The 12855-nt window shown below is 51.9% G+C and overlaps 1 protein-coding gene across 2 annotated transcripts in view; it reads right to left on the minus strand.

The window, feature by feature from the left end:
• The window catches only part of TBL1X (transducin beta like 1 X-linked), a 216284-nt gene that overhangs the window by 41341 nt on the left and 162088 nt on the right, over positions 1-12855 (minus strand). For both annotated transcript variants that reach the window (XM_040634610.1, XM_040634611.1), the window contains exon 4: positions 6890-6997. In XM_040634610.1, the coding sequence (XP_040490544.1) occupies positions 6890-6947 (58 nt within the window). In that variant the 5' untranslated portion in view covers positions 6948-6997. The remainder of the gene's footprint in view (positions 1-6889; positions 6998-12855) is intronic.

Raw genomic sequence — 12855 nt, forward strand, 5'->3', positions numbered from 1 at the left:
CATAATTGATGGCCCCGAGCTCAGCAGACAGGGCCTCAGAGAAAGGTTTTCTTCCACCGATGAACTACAATTCCCAGAAAACCCTTCTTGAACCCAGGCAGGCTGGCTTTAAAAAGTACCATTTTAAAGGCCCCAGGTCACCTCCTGGTGTTGTTTCTGAAGGGACCTCTGTACCCTCGTACTGTTTCTGAGCACACAGCTGGGCTGCTTTGCTCCCCCCCGCGCCCCTCCCCCCCAGAAGGAGACCCACCCCCCCAGCCCTGTCCTCAGCCCTACAGGGACCTCGGCTACTTCACGCAGCACAGCGTGGCTCGCTCTTCTCCAAACATTCTTTCCCCGCCTGGCCCCACGAAGCGGCTGTGTGCACACGCATGGTTCTGAAACCACTCCGTAATCTTTCCAGAAAGTAAGAGTTCTCTCTGTGTTTAGAACAGAACGACCTTTAGCTTTGTGCTGGGGCTTGCTGTGGAGACAAAATGCCACCCTAAGCCTCCCTTGCTCTCCCCTTAGATCCTAGCCACGCTGACCTTATACGGGGCATCACAGGGCATGGAAGGCTGCTTGGCACCTGGCAAGCAAAGCTTTACCATTTGTCTCGGCCTAGAAGCTCCATGTAATGAATGAGACATGGCACCCCGGTTCTGCTGTGAACCCCCAAAGTGTGAACACACAGTATTTCACTACCGTCTTTGGATGATACATAATCTAGAACTATCCAAGGATGATACATAATACAGAACTATGTGTACATTATGTAAATCCAAGGAAACATGCCTACTCCTGCGTAGCCGGTCAACACGTGTGCAGACACAGCTCTCGAGGAAAACAGAACCCGGCGAAGACGCAGATTTTCGTTTTAGGGAACTGCCAATGCCCCTCTGTGAATAATGCATGCATTGTGACGTTAATGGAAGCAATAAACATGTATAATAAATCGGCCTCTCGACGACAAATCATGACAAATCAGAAAAGAAGTTCTGTGTAGAAGGAGTTTGCAATCATACCTGAAACCCTTCCCCATGAAGAAAGAAGCTCATCATCCCGGTGATTTGTAAGACAGGATAAATCAATTTTTACCATCTCCCGTAACAACAGGCTCCTTTTATTACCTGAAATGTGTCAAACGACAGCCCTCGGGACCACACAGCCGGGTGACATACCCGCCACCTGACAAAACAATTTCTCACTTGCGCTTCCTTCTTCACCAGCGGAACCAGCAGTGATCGTCGAGCCGTTTTACGAAGACTCCACTTCTACGTGGGCTGCCGAGGTCAGTCCCCAAACTCGAGGTGGGGGTGTGAGCGAGGCAGTGTGAAGAATTTCAGCAGCTGCCCTACGTGGGGCCCGATCTGGAGGACTCGTGCTTTCTGCCCCGAAGCCCGCACAGAGGGACGCACGTCCAGTCCCGACGCCCAGTCGCCTCCCCTGGAGGGCTGGCCAGGCGGTGGAGCGGTCTGTTTTTACGTCCAGAGCTGTACTGCCGAAGCAGGAGACAGGGTCCATTTGTGGACGCTCTCTCACTCAGCAGGTCGCGGTGAAAGTCACTGGCGGAAACCATGACTCCGTACAGGTTCCAGAAGGCTAATTTTAACCCCAAAGAGGAAGCATGAGGCGTCCTCGGTATCCTGCAGATCTGTCTGCCGGGGCTGACGTCCTCTTACCTACCTCCCAACTAAGCACAAATCAGCACCGCTCGTCCGATCGCATCTACAAAACCACTGATGCTTCTCGAGTGCCTCGCTGCCCAGCGACCCCGAGAAGGATGCAGTGGCTTCTGATAACCTTCAACCCACACTCAGCACACGAGCCAGCAATCCCACGCCTAGCTGCTCACCCAAAAGCAACGAACACCGATGTTCTCACAAGAACACTGTACACAGAGGTTTCTAGCAGCTTTAGTCGTGATGGTCAAAACCCGGAAACAACTCAAGTGTTCTTCCACAGGAGAATGGACAAGCCAACTGCGGCGCATTCTTACAACGGAATAGGACTTAGCACCGAAGAACCGACCAGTGACGCGTCCGACGGCGTGGCTGCATCCCAGGCGCACAACACTGAGCCACAGCAGCCAGACTCCGAGGGCTGCACGCGGCCTGAGTCCATGGAGACAACGCCTCACACAGGCGTAACGCCACGGATGGGCCTCACAGTGTCGCGGCCAGGGGCTGCGCTGGGCAGACGCTCTGATGACAAAGGGGCCCGGCGGAGTTTTAGGGGTGATGGACTTCTCTCCCATCTCGATGGGACTGGTGCTTTAGTGGACTAGACACGTTTTGCAAAAACTCTAACCCCGTATTCTACAGAGGCTGAATTTTACTGCGTGAAAATTATACCTTCATTTAAAAACACAGATGCAACACAGGACGGGTGAGATCGGCCTTCTCGGAGATTGCCGAATGAGACCATGGAAACAGAGTGTGGCCACCATTTAACTGTTGGGGAAAATCTGGCTCTAAACCCCCAGCTCGGCTCTCCTCTCAAGACTCAATGGTGACACGGACCCAAGTCTGCGGACCATCTTTCCGTCCAGAAGGCATGTAGCTGGCCTTGCGGACGCAACGTAACACACACACTTTGCTGACAAATCCGCCAATACCGTGCATTTCGGGTCTTTCACCAGGACCTGGGCAACGCCAGGTGGCCACCCTCCTGCTTGTGCGAAGGGACAGCCTCCAGCAACACTTCGTGTCCACTGCATCCCTCCCCAATTGGGTCTGGGAGGAATTATCTCCTTTGTAACTTGGATTTGGGGGTGGAGCCCTAGAGGAAACACTCAGGCTTTCAGGGACTCACTGATATTTCCCACTCTCCGTACGCACTTGCAACAGGCATCCGCCTCCCACGCTACACGGAGAAAACAGCAGCGGCAAACAACCGCGATTCATGCGGTATTTGCAGGAGCCGCTCACACCAGCCTATGCAGGCTGAACCCCATTCCTACGCCCTGCTGCCTCGTTCCCTCACTGTTGGGGGGGTGAGGCGAGCCGGGGGCTGGGGGGGCACCCCGCTGCAATGCCCTGCTCTACGAGTGGCACACCCGGCAATAGAGACCACGCGGTGAATCCCCATACGGCAGAGCAAGGTCTGAGCCGCAAAGCCGGGCTGCCCCAGCTCCGGCGCAAGCCGACGCGGCCACTGTGGTGCCGGAGCGGGCAGTCCCAGCTGCCTCCTGCTTCGTCCACAAGCCTTGCTCGCCGACCAGCACTTTCTTCTTCAGAATGCCGTGAGGCCGTTACAGAGAGAGCTCGCAAGTCTACGGTATGCACCAGGCGCTTTTACGGGCAAGCCCGCGGCTCCACACAGCGAATGACGGTCACGGCGACATCGCCGCGTCCTGGCAGGTTGAGGGACGCGCCTCTGCAGTGGAATCTACCTCCTCCCTCCGGGGAAGGCCAGAGCACAACCCAAAATGACCTCGATCGTGCCGTTTGCAGGCAGAGTCATGAGCAAGCCCATCCTTGAGGTTCTGCCCAAGTTTGAAGACGTGTGACCTGGATTCTCCCAGCCAGGAAGCTGTCACCTTCAACACGCCGCCTTCCCGCTCTTGGGGAGAGACAGGTTCCTTGGGGGATTCACGGCACCCACACCGATACAGAGGACGCGGCGGTGGGATGCAGACGGACGGTGCTGGGGACGGACGGCCAGGGACGGCGTCCGTGGCTCGGTGTACAGAAGGCCGGCTCTCCCCTTGAGTTCGGGTGACCAGGACCAGGAACGCCTGGGGTTCTAGGGAACTAGCTCCTCGCTGCGCGCATGCAGCGGGGCTGGAACCTTCCGGGGCTATCCCCCGACCGGCGAGGCGAAGCGCGCAGGGACCAGAGAACCAGCTGTCTGCCTCCCGCGAGGCCATCCCCGGCCCCTCCCTCCTGCGCACCCACCTTCCTCCACACAAGGCATAAGGATGGGACCTGCTGCCCAAGCCTTGGCAACACAGAACTCCTGGTACCTCTGGCAGAGAAAGCCGGACTGGGAGAAGTGGAGGAAGGAGTCACCTGTGGGAACACAGGGCTCATTTGTGAGCCCCCGCCCCCCCACCGCTAGAAAGGAGACACCGACAGGCTGAGAAGATGCTCTCTGCACTGGGTGGGCGCTCAAGAAATATGTGCTGAACCGAAACTCGAGGATTTGAGAAAAACACAGAAAACGACCCCAAAAGGACCTCTTGGTATTTCCTCTCCTCCTGCTTTTGAACAAGTCCTCGTGGGGGACTCCAGGCCACTCCAGGACTCACGCGGTCCTTAGAAGAAGGCGCAGGCATGGCTTTCTGGAAGACGTACGCAACACGTGTATGGAAGGACTCGGACAAGCAGGACAGGGGCTCGCAGACACAAAATCCACAGGGGTGAAAGCCTATCCTCCTGTCCCCCGACTCCCCTCCTCAGTTGCCTGGTGACAGAGCTTTATCAACAAACAGGGGCCCAATGCAAGCAAACATGAGAAAACAAAGTATGGCCTTTCTGGGGGAGGGATGGTTTCTGTGTTTATTCCAAGAGGCCAGTGGTGCTCCTGCCCCCACCGGGCCTCGGGCCCCAGGGACCAGCCAACCGAGAAAACCCTCACTCCAGGCGACCCAGGCTCTGCATAAGGTTTTCACATCATTTACTTATCCTGAGGTTCGGCTTGTGATTTCTTCACACATTCTGACCGTACTTGTGCCTCCTATCTTTGTGCACAAGGGTGCACACAGAAAGGAATCTCGAACTCCCTGCTGAAAGTCCACGGGGGAGCACGCAGCTGCGTCACGGGGGAGCACCTAGCTGCACCACGGGGGAGCACCTGCACTCCAGGTGAGCGGGTCCCCCGACTTCCCAGGGGAGTAAGGTATGAGAGCCGTACTACTGACTCCCCAGGCCCACAGGGCTGAGGTCATACACATTTTATCAATTTCTTTTATTCTACGTTGGGCAACAGCCAATGCAAATGATGTAATATATATGGAAAAAGAATGTGCGCGTTCCATGAAAACGCTAGCTGGGTCCCCAGGGACGGACAGCCAGGACTGGCTGCGAAGACGTGTTTGTATGTAACACACTATGTGTCCACTGTTCTTCATTACTTTTGCCCACGATAACTTTTTTTTTTTGCAGCGGAGGGGAGGCTCCAGTGGGGTAAATAACTTGTTCGGGGGTCAGAGCCTGAGCCATGTGGTCTGGACGTAACCCCCACCCAGCTCAGCCTTCCAGGCTAACTCTGGGAGAGCCCAGACCCAGGGGCTCACGAGCTGGTTTTCCCTCAAACTCGTCCATGTGTCTCTGGAAGGTGGAGGCCCACGGACGGGTTTCCTTTTTGAAAAATCAAGTTGCAGAACATAATGATAGGATACCAAGTGTACAAAGTTTAAATAACGCACAAGACTGAGAATGATGGGTTGCACTGTGTCCTGCCCCAAATTCCTAGGTTCAAGTCCTAGGCCCCCGGTTCAGCTCCGAGAGTGGCTTCATTTGGAAACGGGGTCACTGCAGATGTAATGCGTTAAGATTTGGTTATACTGCAGTCTGGTGAGGCCCTAATCCAGGAGGGCTGTCTCCAAAAGGAAAGGATCCTGGAGAGAAGGATCTATAAGAAGGAGAAACGTGACAAATTCGGACAGAGGGAGCAGCACACGGGGAGAAAGCTGGGTGACGATGAAGGCTGACACAGGCGTGATGCCTCCACAAGCCGTGGAGCAGCAACGATGGGGGGCAACCCCCCACAAGTGGGGAGACAGGCACGGAACAGACTCCCTCACGGCCTCAGAAGGAACCCACACCGCCCACACCTTGAATTTGGACTCCGGTCCTGCAGAACGTTGAGACAACGTATTTCTGTTCGAGCCGTGGCCCCAGTCTGTGGTCCTTCCTTACAGCGGCCATCACGAACTAATACCTCAGGGCCTACGCTGCTTAGGAAGAGACCGTGTGCACAGTAAGTGCATGGGGACAACACACACCAAACCTGGGGGAGGCGGGCAGTCAGCACTGAGAAGAGAAAGGGGACGGCACCGGAGAGTCGAACACGGGCATCCCTCGGGCTCTGGAAATGCTGTAGTTCTTAATTTGGGCGGATAGGTGCTGACAACAATGTTCTTCATACATGTCATTTTGCGCATCTCTAATGAAATATTTTGAAGTTTTAAAAGTTTAAAGACAATATTCGCTTTAGAAATTAATTAAAAATCTAATAACATTAATTAAAAAAAGAATTTGGAGTCTTGAGAATGTAAAAAGCACCCACAAGCTACCCAGTAAACCGTGTGGAGGCTGTGCCGGGGGGGGCAGCTGCGACACTGTCTAACGCGTGGATCCGGGCTCGGAGGCGTCCAAGGACTTCCCAGAGGGCTGCCTTTGTTCTGTGACAAAGCCAGGCCAGACCCGGGGCCTCGGGCTCTTGTCAACCCCGTGCCCTGCCCCCTGAGGATGCCAGCTGCTATTCCCAAGGTCTACCCTGTCGATAGGGAGCACACATCGGGCCTGTCCAGTGCTTATCGTCAAGTCACGTCTTGGTCACAGTCACAAGTGTTGGAAGAAACCGGAACCATTCGTACGTTTTGGGAAACTGCCAAGGGCCCCCGGTGGGGTGTGGTTTAGAAGCTCCAAAGATGAGTGGTCTTAAATCTGAGAGATTCATAGATACAGACAGCATGAAGACACACCAGCCCATCCATTAACGCCCTTTCCATGTCCGTCCCAACTGCTCTTGACCTTAACTGCAATCTGATCTCATCCGGGCAGAAAGAGCAAGGGAAGACAGAACACAAGCCCCATCCCACCCCACCCATCTCCTTCAACGCTCTCACTAAGAACGTCACCTGCTCTTCTTTTCTAGCCTGGTTTTCCGATCACTGGTGGGTGGTTGCGCATGTGGCATACTGCAGATGGGTCTCCAGCTGACAGAAACCCAAGCCTCTTACCTGACTCCTGGAGATAGCGATACACCAGGAAGTTCACCTCGTCACTGGTTATGCTCATCTTAGCCTCACCTCGCGGCGATGAGGTCCGTACGATGCGGGAGCCACCCTCTGTGAGACGACAAGAAGAAGTGGGAAGAGCGTTTTGAAACACTGCCCGTTTTTTTGTCCCTGTATTCTTTCTTGAGAGGACTAAAAAAGCCATACCCATGACGGTATGATGGTATCACCATGAAGATAACTATAATTTCGTAATATATATATATATAAAATATTTATAAAATATATACATTCAGGAGAAAAGTTTCAAAAACATGAAAAAAGAATAAGGCACTGGTGTATTTTATAAGGCTGGGATAGGGTCAGGGATAAACCACACTAATGACAAATTCAGGGGCAACGGAAAACGAAAACAAAACCCAACTTTTTATTCAATAAAAATCACATGTGCATCGTGATCACAATGGATTTGGTAATGAGCATGCACGGAATCCTGAAGTGCTGTCTGACGAGCTTGGGTGGATAGGACACTAAGCGCTTTTCCAGGCAGAGGAGATTAGTGAGTAGACCAGAAGTCACGTCAACACCCCTAAGGCAGGTGACCACATGGACCAGATTTTGCCTGTTGTTCTAGAAGAGCAATTAGCCACAGTACCTTTCACTCATAAAGTTTAAGCGATAAAACCGACGGTCACTCTATGTACAGGCCGTAGGCAGCACTGAGAAGGGAAACACACACGAGTGAGGAATGAAGTGTACATGTCTCCTCGACATCATTTCTATAAAGAAGCCAAGTCTCAGGAAGATGGAGCACGAACACAGAGCAACCAAAGAGAGAATCTGATTTTCTTCACAGTGATCCTAGTGACCATAAGAGCAAGCGAGCCCCAGGAGAGGAGAGGAGAGCGAGGGGGAGGGGGAGGGGAGGGGAGGGGAGGGGAGGGAGGTCAATCAAGCAAGCACAACTCGTCTTATACACCAACAAACTAGAATGCACACACCAACAAGAGCATTCACTCCGAAAACAGCCGAAGCCAAGAAAGGCCACGACCCCGTTCAGCGAGGTCACCAACACCAAACATTTTTAGCTGTTGGGGAACTGTCTTCAGACCCTACACCATACATTTTCAGGCATTTTTACTGGTGGCAGAACTTTCATCATTACATGAGAATTAACTTTTTGTTTATTTAGAATAAAGATAAAAGGGCGAAGCAGACCTTCAAGGAGTCACACAAAAGGCCGCTGTAGGGGACATACCCAGTGAGCCCCACCCTGGTAAGATCCCCTCTCACATGTGGGCAAGACCTGTGACTCACTTCTGCCCCACGGAATACACCAAAGGACGGGATGTCACTCTACTCCTTAGGTTATGTCCTATGGCAAGGGTGACCAGATGTCATTCTCCTCATTATTGTATCATATAAGATCCTGTCTTAGTGGCCTGAAGGGAGACATTGCCCTACTGGCCTCGAAGATGAAGGCTGTCATCGTGTGAACCGCCCACGGAACTGGGGACAGCCCGCAGGAAGCTCTGTACAACAGTCCTACAACCACAAGGAACTGAAATTCTGCCAACAAATGAGCTAGGAAGACAACCTCCTCCCCTCCGCCCAAGCTCCAAATGCCGATGCAGCCCAGCAAGCACCTTATCTGCAGCCTGTGAGGCCCTGAGCAGGGAATCCAGCAAAGGGGGGCCCGGACTCGGGACCCAGAGAAATGTATTGTTTCCAGGTGCTGCAGAAATGTGTGGCCATCATTAGGCCTCAGTGAAGAACGAACATGCTGTCTCTTGGGTCACTGCAATTCTCACCTGAGTTACCAGGATTTTGCCACTCAAGAACGCTTATCTTCTTCAGCTACTTTGCTGATAGTCTGTACTTGTGTATATACTGAAAAGAAAAGCTGACAATCAAAATATAGATCTGTCCTGAGATTGGTTTGCATCCTGGGGAATTCATTCATAAGACAGTGTCAGGAAAATATCAGAGACTAAATAAAAAATTATGAAATCTGAGCATAACCAGGTGAAAAAAAAACATTATCTGAGAGGACGTAAACAATAACAAAAACACATATCACAGAACGCTAACGCTGAAGAGACTTCTGGAGACGTTACACGGGCAGTAACGACGAGTCAGTTACAGGACGAATTCACTCTATGGTGAATGGCTGGGCCTCGCGCAGGTGATCAGGTCATGAGGGTGGGGCCCTCGTGAGTGGGATTAGCGCCCTTGTAAGGGAGACCCTCCAAGAGCTCTTGGTCTTTCCACCAAGCGAGGACACAATGAGCAGAGGCCCATCTGGGAAACAGGAAGTGGATCTTCACGAGATACGGAATCTGCCAGCGCCTTGATTTCAGCCTTCCCTCCTCCCGAGCTGCAAGGACAGAATGCCTAGCTGCCCCGTCTGGGCTACGTTGTCACAGCAGCCTGAAATGACACACACCACCCCGGCTCCATTCTCTTTTTCCGTCAGGTTGGGTGCTTAGAAATAAGTAAAGTCTAACGGGCTCTTAGCATCGGTACTTTTTGACATTGGGGGCCAGATGATCCTCGTTCTGAGGCTGACCCGGACGCCGTGGGACGCTGACCAGCCTCCCTGGCCTCTGCCCGCTGCAGGCCAGCACAACCCCCTCCCCCAGAGTTGTGATGATCAAAAACGTTGCCAGACGTTGCCAAATGTCCCAAATGGCAAAACTGCTGGTTTTCTCTGGAGAAGAAAAATCAGCATCTTGCGTCTGAGAGGAACTGCATTTACAAAAACGCAGGGCCATGTGGGGGCAGCTCACAGATGCTGCTTATGACACAGCCAGGCTACTAAAAGTGATCATTTAAAATGCACCATAAGAGCCAGGCTTTTCCAGATAGCCCGTGTCAAATCTTTCTACAAAATTATCAGCAGTTTCATTAGAAAATTCCGATTTCTTTCTTCAGCATCCAGATCCGTTTTGTTTTCTAAGGAGAAAAGGTCCCAGCACCCCAAGAGCCAGGTTCTCCTTCGCCAGCCACGAGTGTCTGCAATGAGCCCAGGTGTCTGCACGGCGTTCACGCAGGATTCTGGAGCCTCCTCAACACACCAAGGATGGGGGACTGCTTTGTTCCTCTTTTCCTTTACGCACCATCATTTCCTGCAGCTAGGAAACTTCTGCTTCAGCTCTGGCTCTCCTGTTTCCTGATCATAGACTGAGGTTCTCTCTAAATTTATAAGTTAGGATACGCTTCTCCCAGTATACTGTTCACTTTTTAAAGGCTTTTTGATTTTTTTTTTAAAGATTTTATTTATTTATTTGACAGAGATAGAGACAGCAGCGAGAGAGGGAACACAGGCAGGGGGAGTGGGAGAGGAAGAAGCAGGCTCATAGCGGAGGAGCCTGATGTGGGGCTCGATCCCACAATGCCGGGATCACGCCCTGAGCCGAAGGCAGACGCTTAACCGCTGTGCCACCCAGGCGCCCCTTAAAGGCTTTTTGATTTGAACGCAGCGGAGAAAAGAAAACAGAAACCAGCCTTGGCCTGCAAGAGAACCAGGTGAAATGTCATCTGGTCCACAACTCTCGTCCTATGTCCCCCTGGCTGTTCTACGTCAATGACATCGTTTAATTTTTGAAAACAGAGTAATTGGATCACACCTCCCCCACAACTGAACAACTTCTTAACTAGCTTTTAAAGGATTATTTTTTTTAAGACCTAATTCCAGGGGGCCAGGCAGCCTCAGTCAGTGGAGCCTCTAACTCGATTTCGGCTCCAGTCATGATCTGGGCCATGAGATTGAGCCCCATGTCCAGCTCGTGCTCAGCAAGAAGTCTCCCTGAATTTCCTTCCCTCTGCCCTTGGCCCCTCCTCAGGCACACATGTGCGCGAGTGCTCTCTCTAAAATAAATACATAAATCTTTTAGAAAAATAATAAAGGGGCGCCTGGGTGACTCAGTTGGTGAAGCGTCTGCCTTCGGCTGAAATCATGATCTCAGGGTCCTGGGATCGAGCCCTGCGTCAGGCTCCCTGCTTGGCGGGGAGCCTGCTTCTCCATCTCCCCGCTGCTGGTGGTCTCTCTCTCGATCTCGCTCTCTCTCAAATAAATATGTAAAATCTTTAAAATAACTAAATAAATATAAAACCTAACTCAAAAAAAAAAAGGGGATTTACAGTAACCAGTGAAGGAAATGCATTTACAATATACGTGTATATTTTTAGACTGTTTCAACACAAACACGAGAACATTCTTTGAACTAACAACAATACATTTTTTTTAAAAAGATTTTATTTATTTATTCAACAGAGATAGAGACAGCCAGAGAGAGAGGGAACACAAGCAGGGGGAGTGGGAGAGGAAGAAGCAGGCTCATAGCAGAGGAGCCTGATGTGGGGCTCGATCCCAGAACGCCGGGATCACGCCCTGAGCCGAAGGCAGACACTTAACCACTGTGCCACCCAGGCGCCCCTAACAGCAATACTTAATCCATTTCAACTCCTTGGGGTTTTTTTTTTTTCTTGCACGATTTTATTTATTTATATGAGACAGAGAGCACGAGCAGAGGAGAGGGGCAGAGGGAGAAGCAGATTCCCCGCTGAGCAGCGAGCCCAACATGGAGCTGAATCCCAGGACCCTGGGATCATGAGCTGAGCCAAATGCAGACGCCCAACCGCTCAACCGACTGAGCCACCCAGGCACCCCTCATCTCACTGGGTTTGATTGCACTGCAGTCAGGAGAAACCCACAACAGTTCACAGGGTGTTTACAGTTGCAACACCTCTAAGCAACCTGCTTGAAAGCGGTGGTGGTGGTGGGTCTGATGGGTCCACTTTACTTTTTTGACACCAGTGAGTAAAATGGCTGATCTCTGCTTGGCAAAAGTTACCAACGTCCCCTCATAAGCGTGGGAAGTGAAGTTCCCTATCCTGTTTCCTCCACGACCAGACCTAAATTTCACAGGATGGGAGGAGAAAACGATGGATTTCCACCCAGGGTTGTGCTGTGCAACTGAGTGTAGAGAAGCACACTGGTATTCGTGGCACTGAAAGGTCTCCGAGGGCAGCAGCGGTCAGCGGGGAGGGGAGGGAGTCCCCACTCAGCGTGTCTGGTTGGAGCGTCTGCAAGGACATTCCGCCTCTCCGGTCATCTGCCACTTCTGAGTCTGTCCGCGAGCCAAGGCCGAAGGAAGGTGCCCCCGTGCTCGTCTTTACCATAACCGGTCATGAAATATCACGTCGACAGGAGGAGTTCCGACGGTCGTGTTACTTCTCAAGCCCCCCACTCCTGCCTCTGCTTAAAGATGAAACAGCTCTTACTGATGGAAAAGAGAAAGTCAGGCAAGGCTGTGAATCCCTGAGCGTGGGCTGCTCTGTGTCTGTCCACGTTCTACTCGGGGACAGGACAGCCAGGGTTCTCTACATCACACAAACAAAAGTCACATTTCCATGAACATTTCCACTCCGTCTCTCGCTCTTTTGTTTTGAATGTGGTAAACAGAACATATAACTTACACTCATAAGCCCTTCAGTGTACAACTCGTTAAAGACATTCATACTGTTGTACAACGATCCCCACCGTTCATTTCCAGAACCTTCTCATCTTCTCAAACTGGAACTCCATTAAACACTAACCCCCCACTTCCCCCATCCCCTGGTCCCTGGCACCCTCTGTTCAGTCTACTTTTCATCTCTATGATTTGGGATTCCTCCAGGGAACTCCTCAGTCTGATTTTTAATTTATACGCTTCATGTCAAGAAAATGGGACAACGTGAAATGACCAACGGTTTGATTTTAAGGGGCAGCATACTGGGGCCACAGGACATTTCTCTTGGGTCCTCATGACCTCTCATGTCCCCTTTCCAGAGAGTCCTTTCCTGCAGATGCTTGGCAGACGCACTCGGCCACCGTCCCCGCCCGATGAGGTTCTGGGCTTCACACTCAATAGGCCGATTCATCGTGGCCCGTGTGCACCAGTCCCTGTTTTGAAGGCCTTTCTCGC

Source organism: Ursus maritimus (assembly GCF_017311325.1).
Source record: "Ursus maritimus isolate PB19 chromosome X unlocalized genomic scaffold, ASM1731132v1 scaffold_X1, whole genome shotgun sequence".
Classification (NCBI taxonomy): Eukaryota; Metazoa; Chordata; class Mammalia; order Carnivora; family Ursidae; genus Ursus; species Ursus maritimus.